Source organism: Engraulis encrasicolus, chromosome 23 (genome assembly GCF_034702125.1).
Source record: "Engraulis encrasicolus isolate BLACKSEA-1 chromosome 23, IST_EnEncr_1.0, whole genome shotgun sequence".
Lineage (NCBI taxonomy): Eukaryota > Metazoa > Chordata > Actinopteri > Clupeiformes > Engraulidae > Engraulis > Engraulis encrasicolus.
Genome location: NC_085879.1, coordinates 40,423,686 through 40,446,878, shown reverse-complemented (window position 1 = coordinate 40,446,878; position 23,193 = coordinate 40,423,686). Strand labels below are relative to the sequence as shown.

At 44.7% G+C, this 23,193-nt stretch overlaps 1 protein-coding gene across 1 annotated transcript in view; it reads left to right on the top strand.

The window, feature by feature from the left end:
- Positions 1 to 601: 601 nt before the first annotated feature.
- Positions 602 to 23,193, top strand: part of LOC134440010 (diacylglycerol kinase theta) — an 84,766-nt gene continuing 62,174 nt past the window's right edge. Inside the window, exons 1-2 of the mRNA XM_063189935.1 lie at positions 602 to 1,086; positions 15,284 to 15,363. Coding sequence (XP_063046005.1) covers positions 879 to 1,086; positions 15,284 to 15,363 — 288 coding nt within the window. The 5' untranslated portion in view covers positions 602 to 878. The remainder of the gene's footprint in view (positions 1,087 to 15,283; positions 15,364 to 23,193) is intronic.

The window sequence follows — 23,193 nt, the reverse complement described above, 5'->3', positions numbered from 1 at the left end:
CTTTCTCTCTGAGAGGGAGCGAGACTCAGGAGGGAGAGCGCGCGCTGGGGCGTGCACAGGAATCTTTAACAGCTGCCTTCTCTGCTGTGTTCCGAGGGCGGGAGGATGGAGAACACCAAGTGACGACAAAGCTGACGGGTTCCGTGTTTTACACCCAATGCGAATTCACACAGCTCGCAAGGAATTGAGGTTTGAAATTGAATTCGCGTTGTAATTACATCGGGGAGGACCGGCGACGCAACGTGACCGCGAATGGAGTACAATATTCGCGCAGGCGGAAGTCGTGCGTGCATGTGTTGTCGAAAATCTCTCCAGTCTGTCTTCAAGAACATGAAAACAAGCAGAAGCACGTTTGATGCCGAAGCGGCTCTAGCCTAAATCAAAAGTCATAGATCTCTATAGAAATTAGAGTGGCATTGTATTTAGCATTGCTTTACCCGGTAATAGCCTACAAACGCTGCGTGTAGCCTAATAACATTCAAATTGTGGTTTCCCATTTGACTGTCGTCAAACAGAGCCTGGAGTGAAGCGGTTGCGCGTTCAAAGCTGGTTTTCTCAAGCACGGGTTGTCGTCATTTTTTATTATTTAAAGTAACTATCTGCTTTGGTAATTTCAGCATACGGCTACATGCAGCTTCACCGGTCCGAGAAGGCGGTGGTGGTAAACCGCAGTAGTCTTCATCGATAAGTGAGAACCATGACCGCTTCGACAGCAAACTCAGAAGTTAGTATGACTTGGCGTGTGAATGGCTTGGTTTGAAAGAGCATCCGCTGCAAACAGCACCGGTCGTCGCCGCTGTAGGCATCTGGACGTACATCTACATTTCCCCGTCTCGTAGACGCTTCTGTAAACTTCAAAAACAGAAGCTGGTTTCACGATGGCAGAGAGCGGTCGTAACAAGTATGTCAGCCCCAGTGACAGCCCTCAGGCCGGGAGGAAAAAGGCACAGCAGTCGCCAAACTCCAAGACGAGGTACCGGGTCAACGCTCCTGGACACTGCTTTCGGAAAGTGACTCTCACGAAACCCACTTACTGTCACCATTGCAGTGACTTCATCTGGGGACTGGTCGGCTTTCTTTGTGAAGGTAGGGTGCAAGCTGAGGTGCCATGATGTGACAGTGTGGATGTGCCAACCCTCAGCGCATCAGATGCAGAACTGTCATTTTGTTACCATTATTAGAACTAGAACCTTCTGGCTACTAAGTTGACATTTTCAGTTAGGCTACTGTTTCAACTGGTTAATTTATTCACCTGCTTAAGTTAGGCTATAGCACAATATCCCAACCTTCTTAAGAGTATTAGTGAATTCCCTCGTCTACATGTTTCCCTAGTAGCATACTTCCAAGTGCCCTTGAGTGCCTGATTGCCCCCTGTGAAAAGTAACACTGACAGTCGTGAGAGTCGGTGCATCATCCATGTCTATGTCCATCATCACGCATCGTGTTTCCTTCTTTAATATGGATGCTGTTATTGTGTGGTTATGTATTTGTTATTACTGACATCTCTCGAATGACAAAGCCTAGTTATTTGCCATGCATGCGCTGGTCACGTAGGCTAGGCCTTGTGCGTAAAAAGGTTAAGAATAATGCCATACGATCACAATGCCAATCAATTCTCTCGGTCACCTTATTGAATTTGTCCAGAATTGCAATTACAGTTACAACTGTAGGCCTACCATATTCAGGACTGACAGTAGGCAGTGATTTAAGGCTTGACAGAGTTAAATTTACGAGAATTAGGCTATACCCTGGGTCTACACTGACTATTTAGTCATTAGTTTGTTATTTCTTATCACCTGAAGGTTCAGGCTCAGGATCCTGTCTACTATCAGGCCTGCCTCTTTGAATGGACATAACTTAGTAATACCGTATAGACCAACAGTGGGATATCATTTGGTTTTCTTTGAGCACTCAAACTGTCATTGTTTTTATTTGTACCAGCAACGTTTTATTGATCCCACACAGTAATTTTGCTGTGTTGATTCAACTGTTGGGGAGTTGAATTTCACACTTAGGCTTACCGTATTGGCCCAACTCTCTATGAGTGTTCAATTGACGCTGACATTTTACTGTGCAGTTTTGGGTGAATCTCAGTTCTCTTCTCCGTATGTATAATTTGTCAGTTGCATCAGGGTAGTGTGACTTGTCTTGTTGCCACATCCTGTTAGGTCTGTCAGACCTGCCATCTTCATACAACAATAGGTCATCATTAGCATTAGGGTCATTCCATGTCAATTCACATGATTCCCTAGAATCTCCCCAGGTGACCCTCTCTGATTAACCCAATATTTCACATAAAGGTACCTTTTGATGTCAATTGAAAGAATACCAAGTATTAGCGCCCTACGTCCAACGGTTGCGGAGATGAAGCCCTCCAAAGTTGGGGTGCCATGCCCACTTTTCAAGCCTGTGAATTGCATACAAAATTTACAAGCAGATTTTGACACCTCTGCTTTTAGTTTGAAGGAAGATACAGGCCTAAAAATCACCATGGCCCCTCAATATGACCCTGTCTACCAGATGATGTACTTAAAAATGGCATGCCTTGATTATTTTTGGCTATATTAAGCCTGAAAAACTGAATTAGTGAAACGTGTGTTGAAGAGTCTTGCCATTTTTGGGTTCCAGATCTTGGAAACTATGTATGCTTTGGGAGTTATGATTGATTTTTCCATCATATTTGGGAACTGTACAGTGTATTCCAAAAAAAAGTAGGGCACTCAGCCTTTTAATGATGGAATAGGAGGGAATCAAAAACAGCTTTTGGACAAAATGACCTTACGGTACCCTCTACTTCAGGCCTCAAATTAACCATGTGGGCACTTGATGACTGGAACGCCCTTTTAAACCCATGTACAGTAGCACTGTATCAAACATTCAAGCTTGGAAAAACTTTGTTTTTCAAGTTCTTCATATTAAATCTTGGCCTTCAAAGTATATGTTTTTTGTCTATGTCTTATCACAGTGTCTGGTTTGTCTGCTGCCATCTGCTGGTCAAAAAACGCAACAACAGTGTTATTTAAGAAGAAAACAAAAGGGGTTTGGAAAGTCTTGCCCATAATTTACCAATAAAGTAGCCGAGAAATCTAGACGCCCCTAGGGGTTAAGCTTGCTAGGCTGCCAATGAAGCACTTTAATTCTACAGTATATTGCTATATATTAATTATGATTTTAACAAGCATCAAAGTATATGTGTTTTTTCTCTATATCGTATCACAGTGTCTGTTTTGTCTGCTGCCATCTGCTGGTCTAAAAAAGTAACAACAGCGTAATGTCAGAAAACAAAAGGGGCTGGAAAATCTTTGCCCATAATTAACCAATAAAGCACTGTAATTATTATACAGTATATTGCTATATATTTATGATTTTTAACAAGCATGATGAATATTTCTAGTTTAAATAATTTTCTAAGAGTGACTGATTAAATGCTCAATCAATGCCAGTCCCAAGATGGCCTCACCCTGCACTACATTTCTACCAGACCATGGGTGTGGTGTCCTGGTAGAAATGTAATCATGATTGAGCATTCTGCATGATGCTTGTTAAAATCATAATTAATATATAGCAATATACTGTAGAATTAAAGTGCTTCATTGGCAGCCTAGCAAGGTTAACCCCTAGGGACGTCTAGATTTCTCGGCTACTTTATTGGTAAATTATGGGCAAGACTTTCCAACCCCTTTTGTTTTCTTAAATTACACTGTTGTTGCGTTTTTTGACCAGCAGATGGCAGCAGACAAACCAGACACTGTGATGAGACATAGACAAAAACATATACTTTGAAGGCCAAGATTAATATGAAGAACTTTGAAAAACAACATTTTTCCAAGCTTGAATGTTTGATACAGTGCTACTGTACATGGGGTTAAAAGGGCGTTCCAGTCATCAAGTGCCCACATGGTTAATTTTGAGGCCTGAAGTAGGAGGGTACCGTAAGGTCCATTTTGTCCAAAAGCTGTTTTTGATTCCCTCCTATTCCATCATTAAAAGGCTGAGTGCCCTATTTTTTTTGGAATACACTGTACAGTTCCCAAATATGATGGAAAATCAATTATAACTCCCAAAGCATACATAGTTTCCAAGATCTGGAACCCCAAAGTGGCAAGACTCTTCAACACACGTTTCACTAATTCAGTTTTTCAGGCTTAATATAGCCAAAAATAATCAAGGCATGCCATTTTTAAGTACATCATCTGGTAGACAGGGTCATATTGAGGGGCCATGGTGATTTTTAGGCCTGTATCTTCCTTCAAACTAAAAGCAGAGGTGTCAAAATCTGCTTGTAAATTTTTGTATGCAATTCACAGGCTTGAAAAGTGGGGCATGGCACCCCAACTTTGGAGGGCCTTCATCTCCGCAACCGTTTGGACGTAGGGTGCTAATACTTGGTATTCTTTCAATTGACATCAAAAGGCACCTGTATGTGAGATATCGGCTAAATCGGAGAGGGTCATGTGGGGAAGGCGTGTGAATTGACATGGAATGACCCTTTTACACACACACACGCATACACACACACACACACACACACACACACACACACACGTTACAGGTCAAGACGAGCCAACATGCTTTCAATTTGCCTGAGCGATCTTCACCGGTTAGGCCAGAGGCACAAACACCTTCTGTGTGTACATGTGAGAGAAAGACAAAAGGTTTCTGAAAAAAGGAAGGTGTGTGTGTGTGTGTGTGTGTGTGTGTGTGTGTGTGTGTGTGTGTGTGTGTGTGTGTGTGTGTGTGTGTGTGTGTGTGTGTGTGTGTGTGTGTGTGTGTGTGTGTGAAAAATGGAGAGAGAGGCAGAGATAGAGAGAATGAGAGCATGTGACAGTGTGGGTGTTTGAGAGAAGGAAATGGAGAGAGCCTCTGTGTATCAGTCAGAGTATGACCGTAAAGATTAAGAAAAAGTTTGTTGTTTACTATAAAGTTTGGGTGCGAGATGTGAGAGCGTCAGCTCGGTGGCAGCCAAGTAACTGCATGCTGGGAGTTGGCAATGATGGATGGCTGTTCGAAGTGTTTGGCCAGTCAGTTGGATGGAGTAGGCTCGGGCAGGGCTCAATCGATTGATGCCCCTCTCCTCCGTGATGTGTTGCTCCGCAGTCGTGTTTTCTGGCCTTAATCCCTTCAAAAAGAGGTGATTTAATGATTGCCAGCGAGAGACCTCCTCAGCTCAGCCACGGGGAGGCATGACTAGCCGAGCCCATCGATCCCACCTGGTCTGCCGGCCAGCCTGCCCAGCACACCCATCCACCCACTCAACTCATCACACCCACCTACCCCCTGCCTTGACAACTGCCTAATTAAATCGTCCGTGGATAATTGGGGAGGGGATGTGTGTGGTGGTGTGTGTGCCTGTTCTACAAGCCTGCAGCGTACAGTGCCTCTCTTCCTGTACTGTTTCTCATGAGGTGAGGTGAGCTGATCCAGATTGCTTCTTTTCAATTAAACAGCAGATAAAAGGAACGGAACAAGGCAAGGGAGGCTGTCTGTTCATAGATCTCGTTCCACGCAACCTTCCATCAAAAGACACAGAAAAGACGGGACTGTGTTTGGGTGAGAGAATGTGACAGGGGGATTGGAGATAAGGCCAGTCCTGCTGGCCCCCTGAAATATTTAGATCATGTCTGTAGTGAAGCTCAGACCTAAAAAAAGAACTTAAAAAAAACCCAACCAACAAGAAAACCCAACAAAAATCACAGGATTTCCAGAAAGGAAGACGTTGACTGTAATATGAGTAGCAGGAAGAATTCAGCATTTTTCCAGGAAAGCTGGGGTTGCAGATCAAGTAGTAGATCAAGCAGGTTGCAGATCAAGTAACAGTGGCCTTGTCATTGACCCAGTAATTGTGAGTAAGACAGTCGTGGCAGCCTACAGTAATGGTTTACTGCATATTTCCCACCAGGATTTGGTCATGCTGGCTGCACATTTGCTAATGTAACGTAAACCTGTTTGGGTAGTGATTTGTGTCGTCTCTCCGTCTTTGAGTGTGAGATGTAGACAAGGAGCTTTCATTCACTCTCTCTCTGACTTTCATTTTCAACAGAGGACTTGTGCATATCTTATATTTGTGCAGGGCTTGGCAGTCTACTTAACATTACACTACACTCCATTACACTTAGCTGACACTTTTATCCAAAGCAACGTACCGGTACAAATATTTACAGGGTTTTGGTTACAGTCACTGGAGCTATACTCATGAACGGCGTGACGTTTTCCATGTGCGTTACGCCCATTTGTGGGGGAAAACAGCCCATGCAAGTCAATTGGTGGTGTTGGGGTTTAATAAACGAAAGATATGGACCTGTAGACTAGCGTTGTTCATGCACAACATGCCGAAAACGTGTTGTGTTGCCGGCTGTTCAAATAATAGAGCCAAACAGCCGTGGCTGAAGCATGGACTGTGTTCATTTAGGCAAGCCGATGTAGCATGTAAGTTGATGAGACATTCGGTTTGTTTTCACCCATAAAGGGGCGTAACGCACATTTAGGAGCAAAGTACCCGGATGGCCGTTCATGTGGAGTTACGTAGGTGTCTTGCTCAGGGGCAGCTTAGCCATGGATGGAGGTGTAGGGAGAGGTAAGGGTGGGATTCGAACCTGCAACGCCCTGATCTTAACACCTTCTCATCTAGCCATAAGACCACGGCTGCCTCAGCATAACATTTTAATTACGACAATAGACATGATCGACCAGCAATACAAGTCAACTAATGCTCAACTTTTTTGGTCACGGCATAGTTGAATTTGAGTGCTTTTTAGAAACATGCTCAAAAACGTATAGAACATCTGGGAGTTCACTGATGCCGTGGCTACCACCAGCACCTTACACTGTAACATTTAGTCGGCTCTGAGAGGTGCTTGAGAGGTGGACAGGAAGCGTATGGGGAGAGAGATGGGGAGAGGTCGCCAAATGACACGGGCCGGGAATTGAACCTGGGTCGGCCGCATGGCAGATGAGTGCCCTACCGGTTGGCCACGGCAGGGCCTTTAGTCGGTTCTTTGATGCTGTCCAGCGAACCGAGTATCTATTTGATGTGGCAGACACGGCCCATTTGAGGACACCATGTTATTACTATTACTATTATTAGCTTGTGAATGAGCTACGGTGGTTCAGGATGTAGTCATCAACTGCCTGCCTGCCACACATCATTATTGTAACCTCATGTGCACCTGACGTGTAGTGTAGTGACTCGAGCCAACTCAATGGTTGATTCATTCCTTATCAGCTCTGAGCAGGAACAGGGTGTTGACGGATGAAGTTGGTCTACTCTACAGTAGACGCTAAAAATGAGTTAGTTAGGATTATCCTATAACTGTTATATAGCTTGTATTCATCATAAATTACTTTGTCCCTTATGGGTTTCAATATCAGTGTAGTAAAGGCATTTGTAATGTTGATATTAGGGGTGTAAATCACAGCCTTCATGACGATACGTTACAGTATTTATTTCATAAATCAGGGATTCGATTCTTTTTCGAAACTTAAGAATTCCCCACGATACGATGCGGTTCGATTTGATTTTTTCCAATTACTTTTCCACTACTATTGTGTTATGGAGCTAGGGCATTGCACAGGGGCCAGCGATTCGATTCTTTTCGATTCTTAAGAATGCCCCACGATACGATGTGATTCGATTAAATCGTCGGCCGATACTTCCAATACATCGATACATTTCGATTTTATTTACATCCCTAGTTGATATTTCATCTTTGCAATGTAGCACAGACATGTGCAAGTGTGGATGTAATGTAAACAATCTCTGCGTTTACATGAGACACTTAAGTCCGATTTAACTCACTTTAAATCTTAATTCCACTCTAAAAATATCATGTAAACACTTACCGAACAGGATTTAAGTTTATTCCGATTTAAACTTAAGTCCGATTAAAGTGGGTGGTTTAATCCTCTTTTAAATCCGATTAAACACGTTCCTCTGTCATGTAACCTTTTATTCGGAATTACAATAAATCCAGTCGTTCCACGCATGCTCGTTGACCACATGATGGCGCCAAGAGACCGTGCTCTTTGCCAGTGAGAAAAACATGGCGGCACTTCCTGTTGATTTTCACATGAAAGTTTTGCTTAATTTAAAGTCCATAAGCGACTATAAATGTTGTAGCTTCCATATATTGATGTAAAAGTGCCCCACGAAGTAATGAAGCACAAGAAAGTTACTCCACATTACCATTTGACCACTCGTTTTTCTAAGCTAGGTGGGTAAGCTAAAGAACCAGGCCATAGGGGATGACCCTAGCTTTCAGTGTCCGACTGAAGGCATTCATTTTCGGGCAGAAGGTTAGCAGAAGGTTAGCACTTGCCCTGGTAGTCATGAAGGTTTAGCGACCACGCCCCCACGCCTTATTTGGCTCGCTCAGCACGTGCGTCCTCAGTCCAATCGCAATGCTTTATTTTCCCCAGACGTTTAATCGCATTTAAGTGAAAGTGCCATGTATACACGTTGCAAAATAACTCTTAATCCGATCTACTTAAATCCGATCTATTAAATCCGACTTAAAAACATCATGTACACGTAGCCAATGCGTAGCTTTCATGCTCTCACAGCTTCCCCAACCTCAAGGTAGATACGATCTTCAGTTATCAGTGCTTGACGTTGTGCAACTACCAAGGAAATGTCAGAGAGAGATCGCTGTCATGCCTGCTTCGCTATATCTCTCCATCTCACTCATGACCCCACAACTGCCACCCACCCCCACCCCCACCCACAACCCACATGTGAACACCTGATGGCATCATATTCAGCCTATTTTGTGCAAAAACCAGTGAGGTGGGAAAATTGTGGCGAGCGATACTATGCAGCGGTGTAGTCTACTTTTTTGAAGTGGGTATACTGTATATTTGAACATTTTTTGAAGTGGGTATACTGTATATATTTGTGCTATTCAAAACAATGGATCAATCAATTTTTAGTGGGTATACTGAAATCCCTGAAATTTAGAAGTGGGTATACTCCGTATACCTGCGTTCTACGTAGACTACACCACTGGTATGCAAGCTGGCAAGACCTGCAGAGCTACAGGGTGTTAGTTATTTCCTTATTCACTCCTCATCAATGTGTCTCAATTTGCATACGTTTTTTCTTGTGGCAATATTACAGTGGTTAGGAAATGGATCGTTTTTCTTCTTTTCTTGTTGTTTCCTTTTTTATTTTAACATTGTAGGGACTGATATGACAGATGTTTCGGCTGCACAGAGCCTTCTTCAGAGACAATATTACAAAAAAAACTGTTCCCCATCAAATGGAGATGCAGTATGATGCTAATGTTGTTCAGTGAACACCAAATTCTAGCCCCCCCTCGAATAGAGATACAGCATGTTGTAGACGATGAGCACAATGAATGAGCACATGTTGTAAAATTCCAGTCTCCCTGAAGTGGAGATATGATGTAGACCAGGGGTTCCCAACCTTTTTCAACTTGGGGCCCACTTGAAATTATCACAAATGTTCGGGGCCCACATCTGACCCAATTAAGAATAAAACTCAAATAAATCAACACAAAAATAAAGCAACACACACCAAAATATGATTATAATTTTTAGAAAATTATTTCAAGGCCCACTTGGAATACCTTCACGACCCACCAGTGGGCCCCAGCCCATAGGTTGAAAATCACTGATGTAGACTATAAGTGGGAGGAGGGGGAGGTTAGTGTTAGTCAATGAGCACATGCTGAAAACTAATCCTCCTGTAGTGGATATATTATATATATATATATCTGTATATATATATATCTGTATATATATATATATATATATATATATATATATAGCTATATATATATATAGCTATATATATATAGCTATATATATATAGCTATATATATATATAGCTATATATATATATATATATATATCTGTATATATATATATCTGTATATACGTATACGTATAACACATACCGTATATATGATCTGTATGTCTATGATATACAAGTGAGTGGGTGGAGGGTAAATCTTGTTCAACGAGCACATGTTGAAATATGGAGATGTGATGTAGACGATGAGGAGGAGGAGGGGGTAGTTAATGTTGTTCAGCGAGCACATGTTGCGTCACATGACATAGCGCTTCGCCTGTCAGTGTCCACCAACGTGATAAGTGAGAACGACTGACTGGAGGGGGGAAGAAGCGCACAACAGTGGATGCTGATGGATGGTGTTACCAGGCAGAGGGAGGGAGAGAGAGAGAGAGAGAGAGAGAGAGAGAGAGAGAGAGAGACAGAGAGAAAGAGAGACAGAGAGAGACAGAGAGAGACAGAGAGAGAGACAGAGAGACAGAGAGAGAAGCACACATAGAAAGCCAGTGTTGCGCAATCTGCGGCACTGGAGTCGTGATTGACTCTTTTGGGGGTTGGCATGGCAACAGATGCTTCGTCCAATGAACGCGGGCAGGAAGGCAGTGCTTCTGCTGGTGGTAGCTAGACTAGTTGATGGTGTTGCTGCTTGCGTAGGAGAGCAGAAGAAGATGAAGGTGCTCCAGCTGTTGGTAAACAAGGCCACTCGTCTGGAGGCAGCAGGCCCGGACTGACCATCTGGCATACAGGGCATTTTCCCGGTGGGCCAACAGGCCCTAAGGGCAGGGGTAATTGGTAAATGGACTGCATTTATATAAATGGATGGACTGCATTTATATAGCGCCTTTCCACTCCTTCGAGCACTCAAAGCGCTTTACATTGTATGCCTCACATTCACCCATTCACACTCACATTCACACACCGGTGGCCATGGCTGCCACGCAGGGTACCACCCTGCCACCAGGAGCAACTTGGGGTTAAGTATCTTGCTCAAGGACACAACGATGGAGTCAGGCCGAGTGGGGCTCGAACCTGCAACCTTTGGGTTGCCGAATGGCTCCTCTACCACCTGAGCTACCACCGCCCCATAGGAACCTATGGCTCGGTAGCCATATGTGGCTCTTTTGGGAACTGTATCTGGCTCTTACTTACCTAGGGTTGCCAACCGTCCCTTGAAATACGGAATCGTGCCCTGTCTACAGGGGTGTGCTGTCTGGATTTTCCAAGTTTTCCAAGAATAGCATAGAGTGTCATAACCTTGCCTTTATAGCCTGATTATCATCGACGTTTAAATTTCTTCGAGACTTGGTCTGACCGAGAGCATAGCAATTAGCGTTTCCCAAACGGCATGGTTGACCTGCCTGCCTTGGTTTGTTTATGGTTGTTTGCTTATCGACAAAGTATTCAAGTACTTGCGTTGCTCTTGACCTGACTAGTTGCAACGCTGAAAATGTTGCGTCACTAGGAGGGCACAGCCTGGCTATTGCCCTTCTAAAATAATGGTATTCCTGGTGTGCAGACCATTTTCTCACCTTACATTATCTACCATAATCGTCTAGCACCTGTTTTTATCCTGGATGTGCACACACCCTTTACTTTCAAAGGGCTTGCCTGGAAGCTCATAGCACTTGGTCAATGTGTTACATTACATTACATTGCATTACATTACGCTTAGCTACCGTTTTTATACAAAGTCGGGCTAGGTGCCTTGCTTGTGGGGGCACAGTGTGGCCATATGTGGTATATGATTCGAACCTACAGCCTTCTAATTCCTAGCCTGGCTCTCACGCAGACCCTTCGTGCTTCATGCATCTTCGTTAGACTTCGTGAGCTCGCACGAGGGTCTGGACATCTTAGACGAGCCCGAACGGCATCAGATATTTCATGGCCTGTCCAATCAGAGTCGCGAGGCGAGATTGCAAGGCAGCGTATATACAAGTCAGTGGTTGAATTAGTAGTGATTAAAAAAAAACCTCACGTGAATTCTCCAATCAGGTTCGAGCTGTTTTGAACACACCCGCGCCTTTCCAGAGCTAAGCATTTGTCAATGTTCCCATCGCATGAGAACCAGGTTATCTAATTCCATGACCGACTCCTTAACCGTTAGGCCACGGCTGTATTCTGTGGCTTCAGTTCACACATTAGAATAGATGAATTGTACAGGAGGTGATGACATCTAAGAGGCTTTAGCAATAGGGTGTAAATAGCTTGCACCCCTTGTTGGACATGCACACTGAGACGTGTGTGTGTGTGTGTGAGAGTGTGTGTGAGAGTGTGTGTGCATGCGAGCGAGGTGCCAGATCCTCTTGAGTGAGTTGGCGATACTTCTTCCGTCATCATTGCAGAGCTAATGATTACGTGGAGCACTGTGTACAGTAGCCAAAGAAAGTTGGCCAATGTAAAAGAAAAAAACAAGCATCCAAGTTTCGCAAGTTGGTGAGCTGCAGATTTGTCATATTCGGTCAGAGTTAAATGACCGGTATTGGCAACTCCTTCAGTGGGCCTCCCTGTCTCCCTTCCAACGTTGCCTGAAGTCAGTCAGTGGTCTGTTTTTTTTAGGCCCTTTGAAACGGCTCGTTTCCTGCATGCTTTCAGGATGCAAAACCCACAGACATATCGCGGGTCATGTGCCCAGATTTAGCTGTGTGTGTGTGCGTGTACGTGCGTGCGTGTGCGTGCGTGTGTGTGCGCATGCACACGTGTGTGTGTGTGTGTGTGCGTGTGTGTGTGCGTGTGCGCATGCACACTTGTGTGTTTTGTGTGTGTGTTACTGTGTGCGTTACTGTGTGCGCGCGCGTGCGTGTGTGTGTGTGTGTGTGTGTGTGTGTGTGTGTGTGTGCGATCTCCACACACTGCACATTTGGCCCAAGCCCTGGTGGCTCCTTTTGATGGCCCGCAGGTGATGGCGTTCGATGACCCGCAGTCTCCATAATCCTCACATGCAGGGACGGATTACCGCATGGGCCTACTGGGCTCAGACCTAGGGCCCCTGGGGGGGCCCCTGAAGCCCAGGCCTCTATCTTTCCATTCTCATATTGTGTTAAAATCACACTCTTACCAACTCTGTATTTTACAATTTTAACCCCCCCAAACCAGTGGTGGAACAATAGTACACAGGGCCCCAGGACAAGACACTGACAGGGCCCCTCATACAGTACAGCAGGGCTATTCAAATGGCGGCCCTGGGGCCAGATGTGGCCCTCGGACAGCAAGGTTCTGGCCCCCCACAAGTCCCTTAAAATGCAGAATCGTTTTTCGGAATTTAGAGATAAAAGTACGGGTTCCATATTGAACTGAAACAACTTTCAGGACTCAGGACGTTAAAAATGCAGGAAATTACATCTCCGAAATGCTACATTTTCTGGGGGAGGACCCCCCGACCCCCACCCCAATGAAGTGTGCTGTATTTTTTTAATTGACAGTCGGCAACCATAATACATACGTATAGTTCGGCCCCTTTACTGGGAGGAATTTGAAAAACTGGCCCTCGTTGACATTTAATTGAATACCCCTGCAGTACAGCCTGCCAAGGTCATAATAGGGCCCCCACCACCAATACAGAAGGGCCCTGGGCCCAAGGGCAAATGCCCTGCTTGCTCTGCCTATAGCGCCGCCCCTGCCCCCAACAACCTAGGGTCTCAAACAGGGCCTAAAACCTTGAATCTTAAGCAACACCCGTGGAGGGGGGGAGGGAGGGGGGGTCTTTCTTGTTGTCTGGACTCGGGTACCCATGAAGTCATAATACGCCCCTGCTCACATGCCCTTTCTTTAGGCTCTGGAAATAGATGAAACCAAAGACACGGGTGCCGACGCCGACACCGACGCGGCCGTCATTCTGCTTCGAGTCGATGAGGCATATTAATAGCCTCTCGCGTGGGGGGGGCAGGGGGAGGGCAGCCAGGGCCCAGAGGGTTGCTGCACATAGCAAGATGACAATCGGCTATCCGTATCTCCATCAATCTGAGGCAGCGTAGAAGACTTGGCAGCGGCGAGCGGGAGGCTATACCAAGTAAAGCAAGCACACAGAGAGGAAACCGCCTAAAATGTTTAAAACAGGAAATGTCTTAGCGGGTTTTGTTTCCACCCTCGGTCTTGTAAGAATATTTGCTGCCGTGGTTCAGTTCAGTTTAGTGTGCTTATTGCGTTTGGGTTTTCTCAAGATTGATGATTCTCCACTGTTGGATGTCAGCATTTGGAAACCACAGACAAAAAATGTCTCCATTTTGTGTTTTAGTGTCATCCTCTCAAACACTAGAAATCTTGTGGATCTACTTGTTCATGGAAAGAAATGTTAATCCTTGAAATTTGACGCTGACCCATCTGTGTTAAGTTCACCAAGTTTATTGTAGACCCAAACTGTACACGCATAGACTTCAGTCATTGTTTCAGATGTTAATTGTGGGTGGCAATGAAGGAATGGCATGACATCTGTTTTATAAGTTCTATACTACAGTACAATGGCAGTGAAATAATGACCTTGATTCAGTTAATCCGACTTCACCAAATAGATCCCCTCCCATAAATTTAATAGATTGCCGGACTTCATTCTCTTTAATTGAACTAAGCTTAAATCCCAACAGACTGTTATTCTTTTCAGGTGAATGATTCCCTCTGGGTTAAATAAACATGCTTTGCCTCTTAGCCACATTAGTTTTCCCCCCTCCACCCCTCCCAACCTTGATCCATAATATATGGCAGCATTTCTAATTTAAAAGGAGCCCCCCTGCTGCTGTGAGCCTGCCTACTGTACTGTTTGTTCTGTTTACACCCATTACCCCTACTGGGGTATAGGCCAGGGGTTCCCAAACTTTACCATGCCAAGGCCGCCCATATATCGGTGGACTCCAGCCATGCCCCCCCCTCACATGGGTCGTGCCACACTACTACCCCTTTCACAACCGTAGTCTAGGTCTGTTAGTCAGTGCCCCACTGGGATATATCAAATAATGACTTAACGATAATGGTAGAGATGCAATTTTGAAGATGTTCAGAGAAGATGTTCAGATATGCAATTTTGGTTGATTTTTGGTGTACATTCAATTCATTGAAATATTTATTGTGTTTTACCGTGCTTTTCCTGCCAACCTGCCGCGGCCCCCCTCACGGCCCCCAGGGGTCCCTGGGCCCCCACTTTGAAAACCACTGGGCCACCAACAAGGTTCCTCCAGGCATCTCTGTCCTGTGCAAGCCTCTCCAGTTGTTCCCAGGTGTTGCCTGCCCTCTGGTAGTCTGCCTGTAGATCACGACGCCATGTGTTTCTTGGTTGGCCTTGCCTCCTCTTTTCTTGCTGATTCCATGTGAGGGCTTGCCCTAGTGGTGTTTGGAAGTCATGCCTACTGTACACAGTGCACTAACAATCCACCCTCATGTTTGCTTCTCTCTTCCCCCTCCATCACTCTCCTCCCTCTCTTTCCTTCCCTCTTCCCTCGCTCCCTCCCTCCATCCATCCTTTCTTACCCACCCCCACCCCCCCTCTAGTGTGTAACTTCATGTCCCATGAGAAGTGTCTGAAGCACGTGAGGACCGTGTGTTCCTGCATGACGCCCACACTCGTACGGGTAAGTCAACAAAACCCCCCAAGCCGCCGGCAAACGTTCACCTAAGCAAAATGGTTTACACAGCAGGCTGACAGACAGACTGACTGATGAATAAACCAGTTGGCGTAGTGTTGTAGGGCAGGGGTTCTCAACCCTTTCCATCTTGGGGCCCACTTGAAATTTCCACAAATATCCGGGGCCCACCTCTGACCTAGTAAACAGTAAAACTTACATAAATAGTCAAAAATAAGCAATAACACTGTAACAACTTAACAAAAACACGTATAAAAATATGGTATTGATTTTTATTATAAAACGATTTCAAGACCCACTTGGAATACCTTCAGGGCCCACCAGTAGGCCCCGGCCCACAGTTTGAGAATCACTGTTGTAGGGAGTTGCTTGTATGCAACTACGCAAACTAGTGTCCAATTAGGGTTCCTGTGCTTATAGTCGTGTGGTGCCGCTTTTGCTTACCGAGGTGTCTAATTTTGTCGTCGCACAAGTGTCTGAGGGCCTCATCCAATGCTCCCACACTGAAGTGATGAGAAGGTGAACGGGTGGTGACTGTACCTGCACCCTCAAATAGTACCATCGTGTTGATGTTGTGACTCAGGAAAACTGGGTATTTCAAAATGATAGACATACATAAGCAGGAATTACTGTTTTATCGTGTGTGTGTGTGTGTTTATGTGAGTGTGTGTGTGTGTGTGTGTGTGTGTGTGTGTGTGTGTGTGTGTGCAGGGTTCCCGCGGGTTATTAAAAATATTAAAAAGGCATTGAATTTAGTTATCCAGCATTAAGAGCATTAATAGCATTGAATTAGCTGTTAAAAGTCGGGAATTTTTTTCACTGCGGCATTTAATTTTCAAAAAACATTTCAGTGTGCAACCTAAAGGACGAAGTTTTTTTTTTCATAATGAAGATGACGCACAGAACGTCAATACCCATGATTCGTTGTAGAACGCTACTGTAAACACAAATCTAGAGTGCAGCGGCGTCATTTTTTGATGAGGTGAGGTGAAGAATGGGAAAGTGCCGGTTTAACCCCAAGTGGCTGCAGGATCCAAAATACTTTTGGGTAAAATCTGTGCCGAATGACCGCGAGGCGTGCTGCACACTATGCAAGAAAACGTTTACGCTGGGCTTTTTTCATAATGAAGATGACGCACAGAACGTCCATTCGTCGTTGCACTGTAAACACGTGCACAAACCTTGAGTGCTGCAGTGACAACGGGAAGTGTAGCATTAACAATTATCTATCCTCGATGTAGCGCACAAGTATTTTTTCCACTAACCAGCAAAGTTTTATTTGTGCCGTCCAAGCACCAGTTGAACTCGAGAAGCAGGTTGTGATCAAAGCCACCCCCCCTTTATATTTATTTCATTGTGTTCATGCAAACAGTGGAGAACTGACGTTGTGGAATGTTACCGGTTTTCTTGGGGTATTCTTTTTAAGGCTATTGAACGTTGTGAAGCAAACTTAAGGAGCAATCAGAAATCCACCGCTGTCATTTGTAGCCATTTCAATTTCATGACAAAGCTGTGTTACAAACGCAATTAAGCTTGGCGAGACAGCCTATCGATTGGTCGCAACTAGTAGATGTATCACCAACGACCACCGACATTAATTAACACACTCTTGCCTAAAAGCGTTAGCAGAAAACAAGGCGACGTCATGCAACATTTAGCCTCTTTTTAAAATCTTGCATTGAATTTTTGAGGTGGCCAATAATAACCACAGACGCGTAACCGCGGTTAAATCACACACTGGTTAGGCTACAGTGCACTCCACACACCAACGCGTGGGCACGCTATACCTGTTGGTAGCAAACTTGACTCGTATCAAATCCCGTCTCTGAACTATTTCCCCTTGCTGTTCGGAAAAAAGACGACTAGGCTACTTAGTTGATCTTGTTTTAATCGATGCGCTGCTAAACCAGGAGACCTGACCCATCTATGAATAGGGGGGCTCACGGCGCATTTCCTTACTGAATCATGCTCAGATAATGCATACTTCCCAGAATTGCGCATGGTGAAAAATTGTAAACAAGCATGGACGCATGCATGGTCTTATCGGATAATCATTATTGTGGCCATTCGACTATGGCAGTGCTATTCTCAAATACCTGTAAAACACTACATTAAGGGGGATCATTACTTGCACAACTAGCCCTATGACCAATAACTTGTTGACTCAAAAAATGAGTGGGTTATTGTCAGTTTAACGCTCAAATTGTAAATGGTACATTTAAATGTAGGCAATTATGCTTTTTGAACGTCATTATAATGGAGTGAAGAAAAACGATCAGGCCTAATTATTAGGCCCAACAACAATAATAATGGTCTACTCCAATTTAGTCTGATAGGTTTACATTATATTGGCTAATACATGTTGAAAGACAGATAGGCCTACTGTATGAATATAGGTTACAGTACATGTGCAAATTATGATTAGGCCTATGATTGGTCTACTTCATCCTAGAAAATGTCAATAGCCTATAAAAAACAGCAAATGTTCCAATTCTTTCTGTGTTTGGCTGATCGGTGATCATCACAGCAAGTCGGTAATCTGCAATTAACAAATAAATAGTGCTTTTGAAGCAGCTTTTGAATTCAATTCTGGGGTTTGTTTAAGTAAATAAATCTGAGATGCTACAATGCAACTTTGCATGTTTTTTAATTGTATTTTCCATAAATGTACATTCTTGTGCCAAACAGAGAGGTAATCTCTTAAGAAGTAATGAGGTTTGAATTTGATACGCGCTTTCTTAATTGAATTTCGTTCAATATTATTGAAATAATGGGTGCGATAAAAGTATTAAATTTTATGTGAACATGCATTAAAAAAGGTCTTAAAAGCATTGAATTTAGGTTTAACAATCCTGGGGGAACCCTGTGTGTGTGTGTGTTTGTGTGTGTGTGTGTGTGTGTGTGTGTGTGTGTGTGTGTGTGTGTGTGTGTGTGTGTGTGTGTGTGTTTATGTGAGTGTGTATATGGCTGTCTGTGTGTCTGTTTCTCTGTCTCTCTGTGTGGAGAAGAATATTGGTGTGTGACTTAACTTTGCTTGACTTTTCCTGTGCATGCAAGTCTTGAGGTAGTAACTGAGGGAAGCTTCTTGTCCAAAATTCTTCTCCATTAGCTAATTCCTTCATTGGATAGATGTGATGTCTTGGATTTGCATCAGAAGACACATTTGCTCTTGGAGTTGAGGATTGAACCTTTGATTTTTGGCTCTCTACAAAATGTATCTTGAGTTCCAAACTCCTAGCGACCCATCTTGTGACCATGAATCTTCATATGTGTACCTTCTAGAAGTGTGCGTGTGTGTGTGTGTGCGTGTGTGTGTGTGTGTGTGTGTGTGTGTGTGTGTGTGTGCGCGTGTGTGTGTGTGTGTGTGTGTGTGTGTGTGTGTGTGTGTGTGTGTGTGTGTGGTTGTGTGTGGTTGTGTGTGTGTGTGTGGTTGTGTGTTTGTATATGTGTATGTTTTGTATGTGTGCGTTTGTGTATGTTTTGTATGTGTGTAAGTTGTACTATACAGTGCCCTCCATAATTATTGGCACCCCTGGTTGAGATGTGTTTTTTAGCTTCCAATTATTTTATTTTTTTTCTAAATAATATGGGACCTTAATGGAAAAAAAGAGAAAAATCCAACCTTCAATACAAGTGCATTTATTCAGTGGGGAAAAATCCCACATAAAGAAATAATTATTTGAAATCAAATAATGTGTGTCACAATTATTAGCACCCCTGGTGTTAATATTTTGTACAACCCCCTTTTGCCAACAAAACAGCACCTAATCTTCTCCTATAATGTTTCACAAGATGGGAAAAGACAGAAAGAGGGATCTTCAGCCATTCCTCTTTGCAGAATCTCTCTAAATCATCCAGAGACCTGGGTCCTCTCCTCTGTACTCTCCTCTTCAGCTCACCCCACAGGTTCTCAATGGGGTTGAGGTCAGGGGACTGAGATGGCCATGGGAGGAGCTTGATTTTGTGTCTGGTGAACCATTTCTGTGTATATTTGGCCATATGTTTAGGGTCATTGTCTTGCTGAAAGACCCAGTGACGACCCAGCTTCAGCTTTCGGACAGAGGGCAACAGATTTTGATTTAAAATGTCCTGGTATTTCAAAGCATTCATGATGCCATGCACCCTAACAAGGTTCCCAGGGCCTTTGGAAGCGAAACAGCCCCACAGCATCACTGACCCACCCCCATACTTCACAGTGGGTATGAGGTGCTTTTCAGCATGCGCATCTTTCGTGGTACGCCAGACCCACTTAGAGTGTTTGTTGCCAAAAAGCTCAATCTTGGTCTCATCTGACCAAAGCACACGGTCCCAGTTGAAGCCCCAATACCGCTTGGCGAACTCCAGACGCTTGCGTTTATGATTGTGAGTGAGGAAAGGTTTTCTCCGTGCATGCCTCCCAAACAGCTTGTTGGCGTGTAGACAGCGCCTGATGGTTGATTTTGAGACTTTGTGACCCCAGGATGCTACCATTTGTTGTAATTCTGTAACAGTGAGCTTTGGAGATCTTTTGATTTCTCTTACCATCCTCCTCACTGTGCGTGGTGGCAAAATAAACTTGGGTCCTCGTCCAGGCTTGTTTACCACTGTTCCAGTTGTTTTGAACTTCTTAATTATTCCTCTCACAGTGGATATGGGCAGCTGCAGTTGAGTGGCAATCTTCTTGTAGCCTCTGCCTGACCTGTGAAGGTCGACGCACATCTGCCTCACTTGTATGCTGTGTTCCTTTGTCTTTCCCATGTTTAAGAGTGGATAAGAGAAATGGCCTCTGTGTCACGTCATATTTATACCCCAGGGAAACAGGAAGTGATGAATTACTAATCAAATGTTCCTACATACTCTGGTAAACTTTGTAAACTACTGTAGAAATGACAGAAATGCTTCAATTATATTTATTTCCTGGGAATTGTTAAGGGTGCCAATAATTGTGGAACAGGTGATTTAATGAAAAATAATTATTTTTTAGTCAGGGATTTTTTTATTTTCTTAAAATTCATTTGAGTTGAAGGCTACATTTTCCTACAATTTTCAGTGTGACAGTATTCTTCTGCAATAAACACTGAATTTATTTTAAGGCTTTTAACACATCTCAACCAGGGGTGCCAATAATTATGGAGGGCACTGTATATGTGTCTGTTGTACATGTACATGTGTGTGTTGTGTATGTGTTGTGTATGTGTTGTGTATGTGTATGTGTTTTGTACGTGTGCATATGTGTGCATGTGTACACACACATTTGCATTGCACAGGGGTGGATGAGTCTTTCCTTTGCGGATCGTTATTGCATTAAGATGCTCTTGCTCTTGAGTGGCTGCCAGACCAGCGATGGCGCCGTCTGAAGTGGCATCCCCCACTGCATGCCAATAGACGCCAGCTGCTGCCCAGCCTGGAGTGCATTTCTGGAAAGCGTAGTTGCTAACTATGTTAGCTACTTTGTTGGTTGCAATGCAATTTCCCATTGGCAACTACCAAAGTTGCTAACTGCTAACAGCTATGCTTTCCAGAAATGTACCCCTGTCCAGCACTGCCTTTCAGGAGCGCAATGTCTCACCTCTCATAGGGACATACTGCAGCTAGGGCTCTGTCATATGTCTGCTGACCTGCCACAGTGTTGCCAGATTGGGCGGTATCCCACCACAATTGGGCTACTTAGGATGACCGTCTGCGGGTAAGAAAGGGGGTTGGGTGCTTTTCTGAACATTTACGGACATAGATAGAAATGGAATTGAGTTCAAATTGGGTGGCATTTGGTGCCTCCAGGCAGTTTTTGAGCATTTTTTGGGTGTAAAATCAACAGTCACATCTGGCCACCCTGGACCTGCTACAGTGTTTCCGCAGAATTGTTGTTAGCCCAGGTGGTTATATCGTCATTATAAAGGCTTTTGTGCAGTGTCATGTGAAATATGGCATTCAAACCCCTGAAGGTATACCTTTTTGTTGTTGCAAATTTATTTTAAAAAATGCCTTCACAACAGGTAGGTGTTTGTTGTCAAGGTGGCCCACTTAAACAATAGAGTGCTGGGGGACACCCTGTGCAAGAGCTGTATGTGAAGTGAAGTGAAGTGAAAGCCCAACTGGGAAACTCCAACTCCCATTGTCATTGTGACACAGCACTTCACAGCACACAAGTGTTCATCTATTGCATGTATGCCTCACCCCTGCAAGGGGGCAGCCCCCAATGGCGCTCGAAAGGGAGCAGTGCGGCGGGATGGTACCATGCTCAGGGTACCTCAGTCACGGAGGCGGATGGGGGAAGAGCACTGGTTCATTACTCCCCCCACCAATCTGGCGGGTCAGGAGTCGAACCGGCAGCCTTTGGGCTACAAGTCTGGCGCCCCTACCGCTTACCCGTGACTGCCCTGTACTTTACTGTATGTCTGCTGACCTGCTGCCTACTGTATGTGACTGGAGACTCCTATTGATTGACTTCAGGCTCTTAATGTTGCCTGAAGAATGGAAACATTGGAAAACCCTGCCCACACACACACACACACACACATACACACACACACACACACACACACATACACACACACACACACACACACACACGCGCGCGCGCACACATGGTCAGGGGCAGAGAAAAACAACTGGCAACACACACACACACACACACACACACACACACACACACACACACACACACACACACACACACACACACACACACACACACACACACACACACACACTCTCCCCCCATGTAACATGTAAATCAGGCCTGTAATTAGTGTTCGAGGTTAAGGTTCATTAAAGCGGTTAAGTGGTGGGAATGGCCTGCTGCATAATGGCTGTATTGTACTTTGTAACACAAGGCAGGACAGTATGTAGAGATGCTGTCTGCCACTGTGTTGTGTTGTTGCTGGTGGTGTTGTGTTTCGCGGGGTGTTTCGTCGAGTGCTTCTGAGTGTTCTCCTCCTGTTGTCTACCAGCCTCCAGTCTCCGCTCTGACTGAGTCATCAGCCGTGGTCCTCACAGACAGGCGAGCACACACACACACACACACACACACACACACACACACACACATACGCACACACAAACACACACACACACACACACACACACACACACACACACAAACACACACACACACACACACACACACACACACACACGTACACACGTGCACACACACACACACACAGAGGTACACATGCACACACACACACACACACACACACACACGCGCGCAGGCAGAGTGGTGGCCCCCTTGAAGCAAGCTGAGGAGCTATTAGCCAGTATAATCACCGCCCTCCACCTCTGCTTTCACACAGCTTGCATACGCCACTGTGGACAGCACACACTCATGCATCATGAACACACATCTGCATTACACACACGCACGCACGCACGCATGCGCGTCATGGTGTCACAGCATGGCCAATGCCAAACCACAATGACACAGAACAGCACGGTGTCTTTGCTGAGTTTACGGTGGTGCTGCTGCTGCTACTGTGTAGTTTGTCCTACCATACACAAAGGGAGAGAGAGAGAGAGAGAGAGAGAGAGAGAGAGAGAGAGAGAGAGAGAGAGAGAGTGAGAGAGAGAGAGAGTGAGAGAGAGAGAGAGAGAGAGAGAGAGAGCGCACAAGGACAAACTGGGAACAGCACTAATAGTTGGGTCCGGAGCCAAGGAACTGAGCTAACAAGGACGCACTGTGTGCAGCATTTGGCCTTGCAGGGCAGCAATGCACTTGCCTGCCATAGCCACATCATGCCCTGGGTTCAGCACAGCAGTGGGTGTTGCTAAAAATGGTTTCCACAGACAAAGCTCATTAGGTGACCCTTGGGAACTGTCAGAAGAGCTGACTAAGGAAGT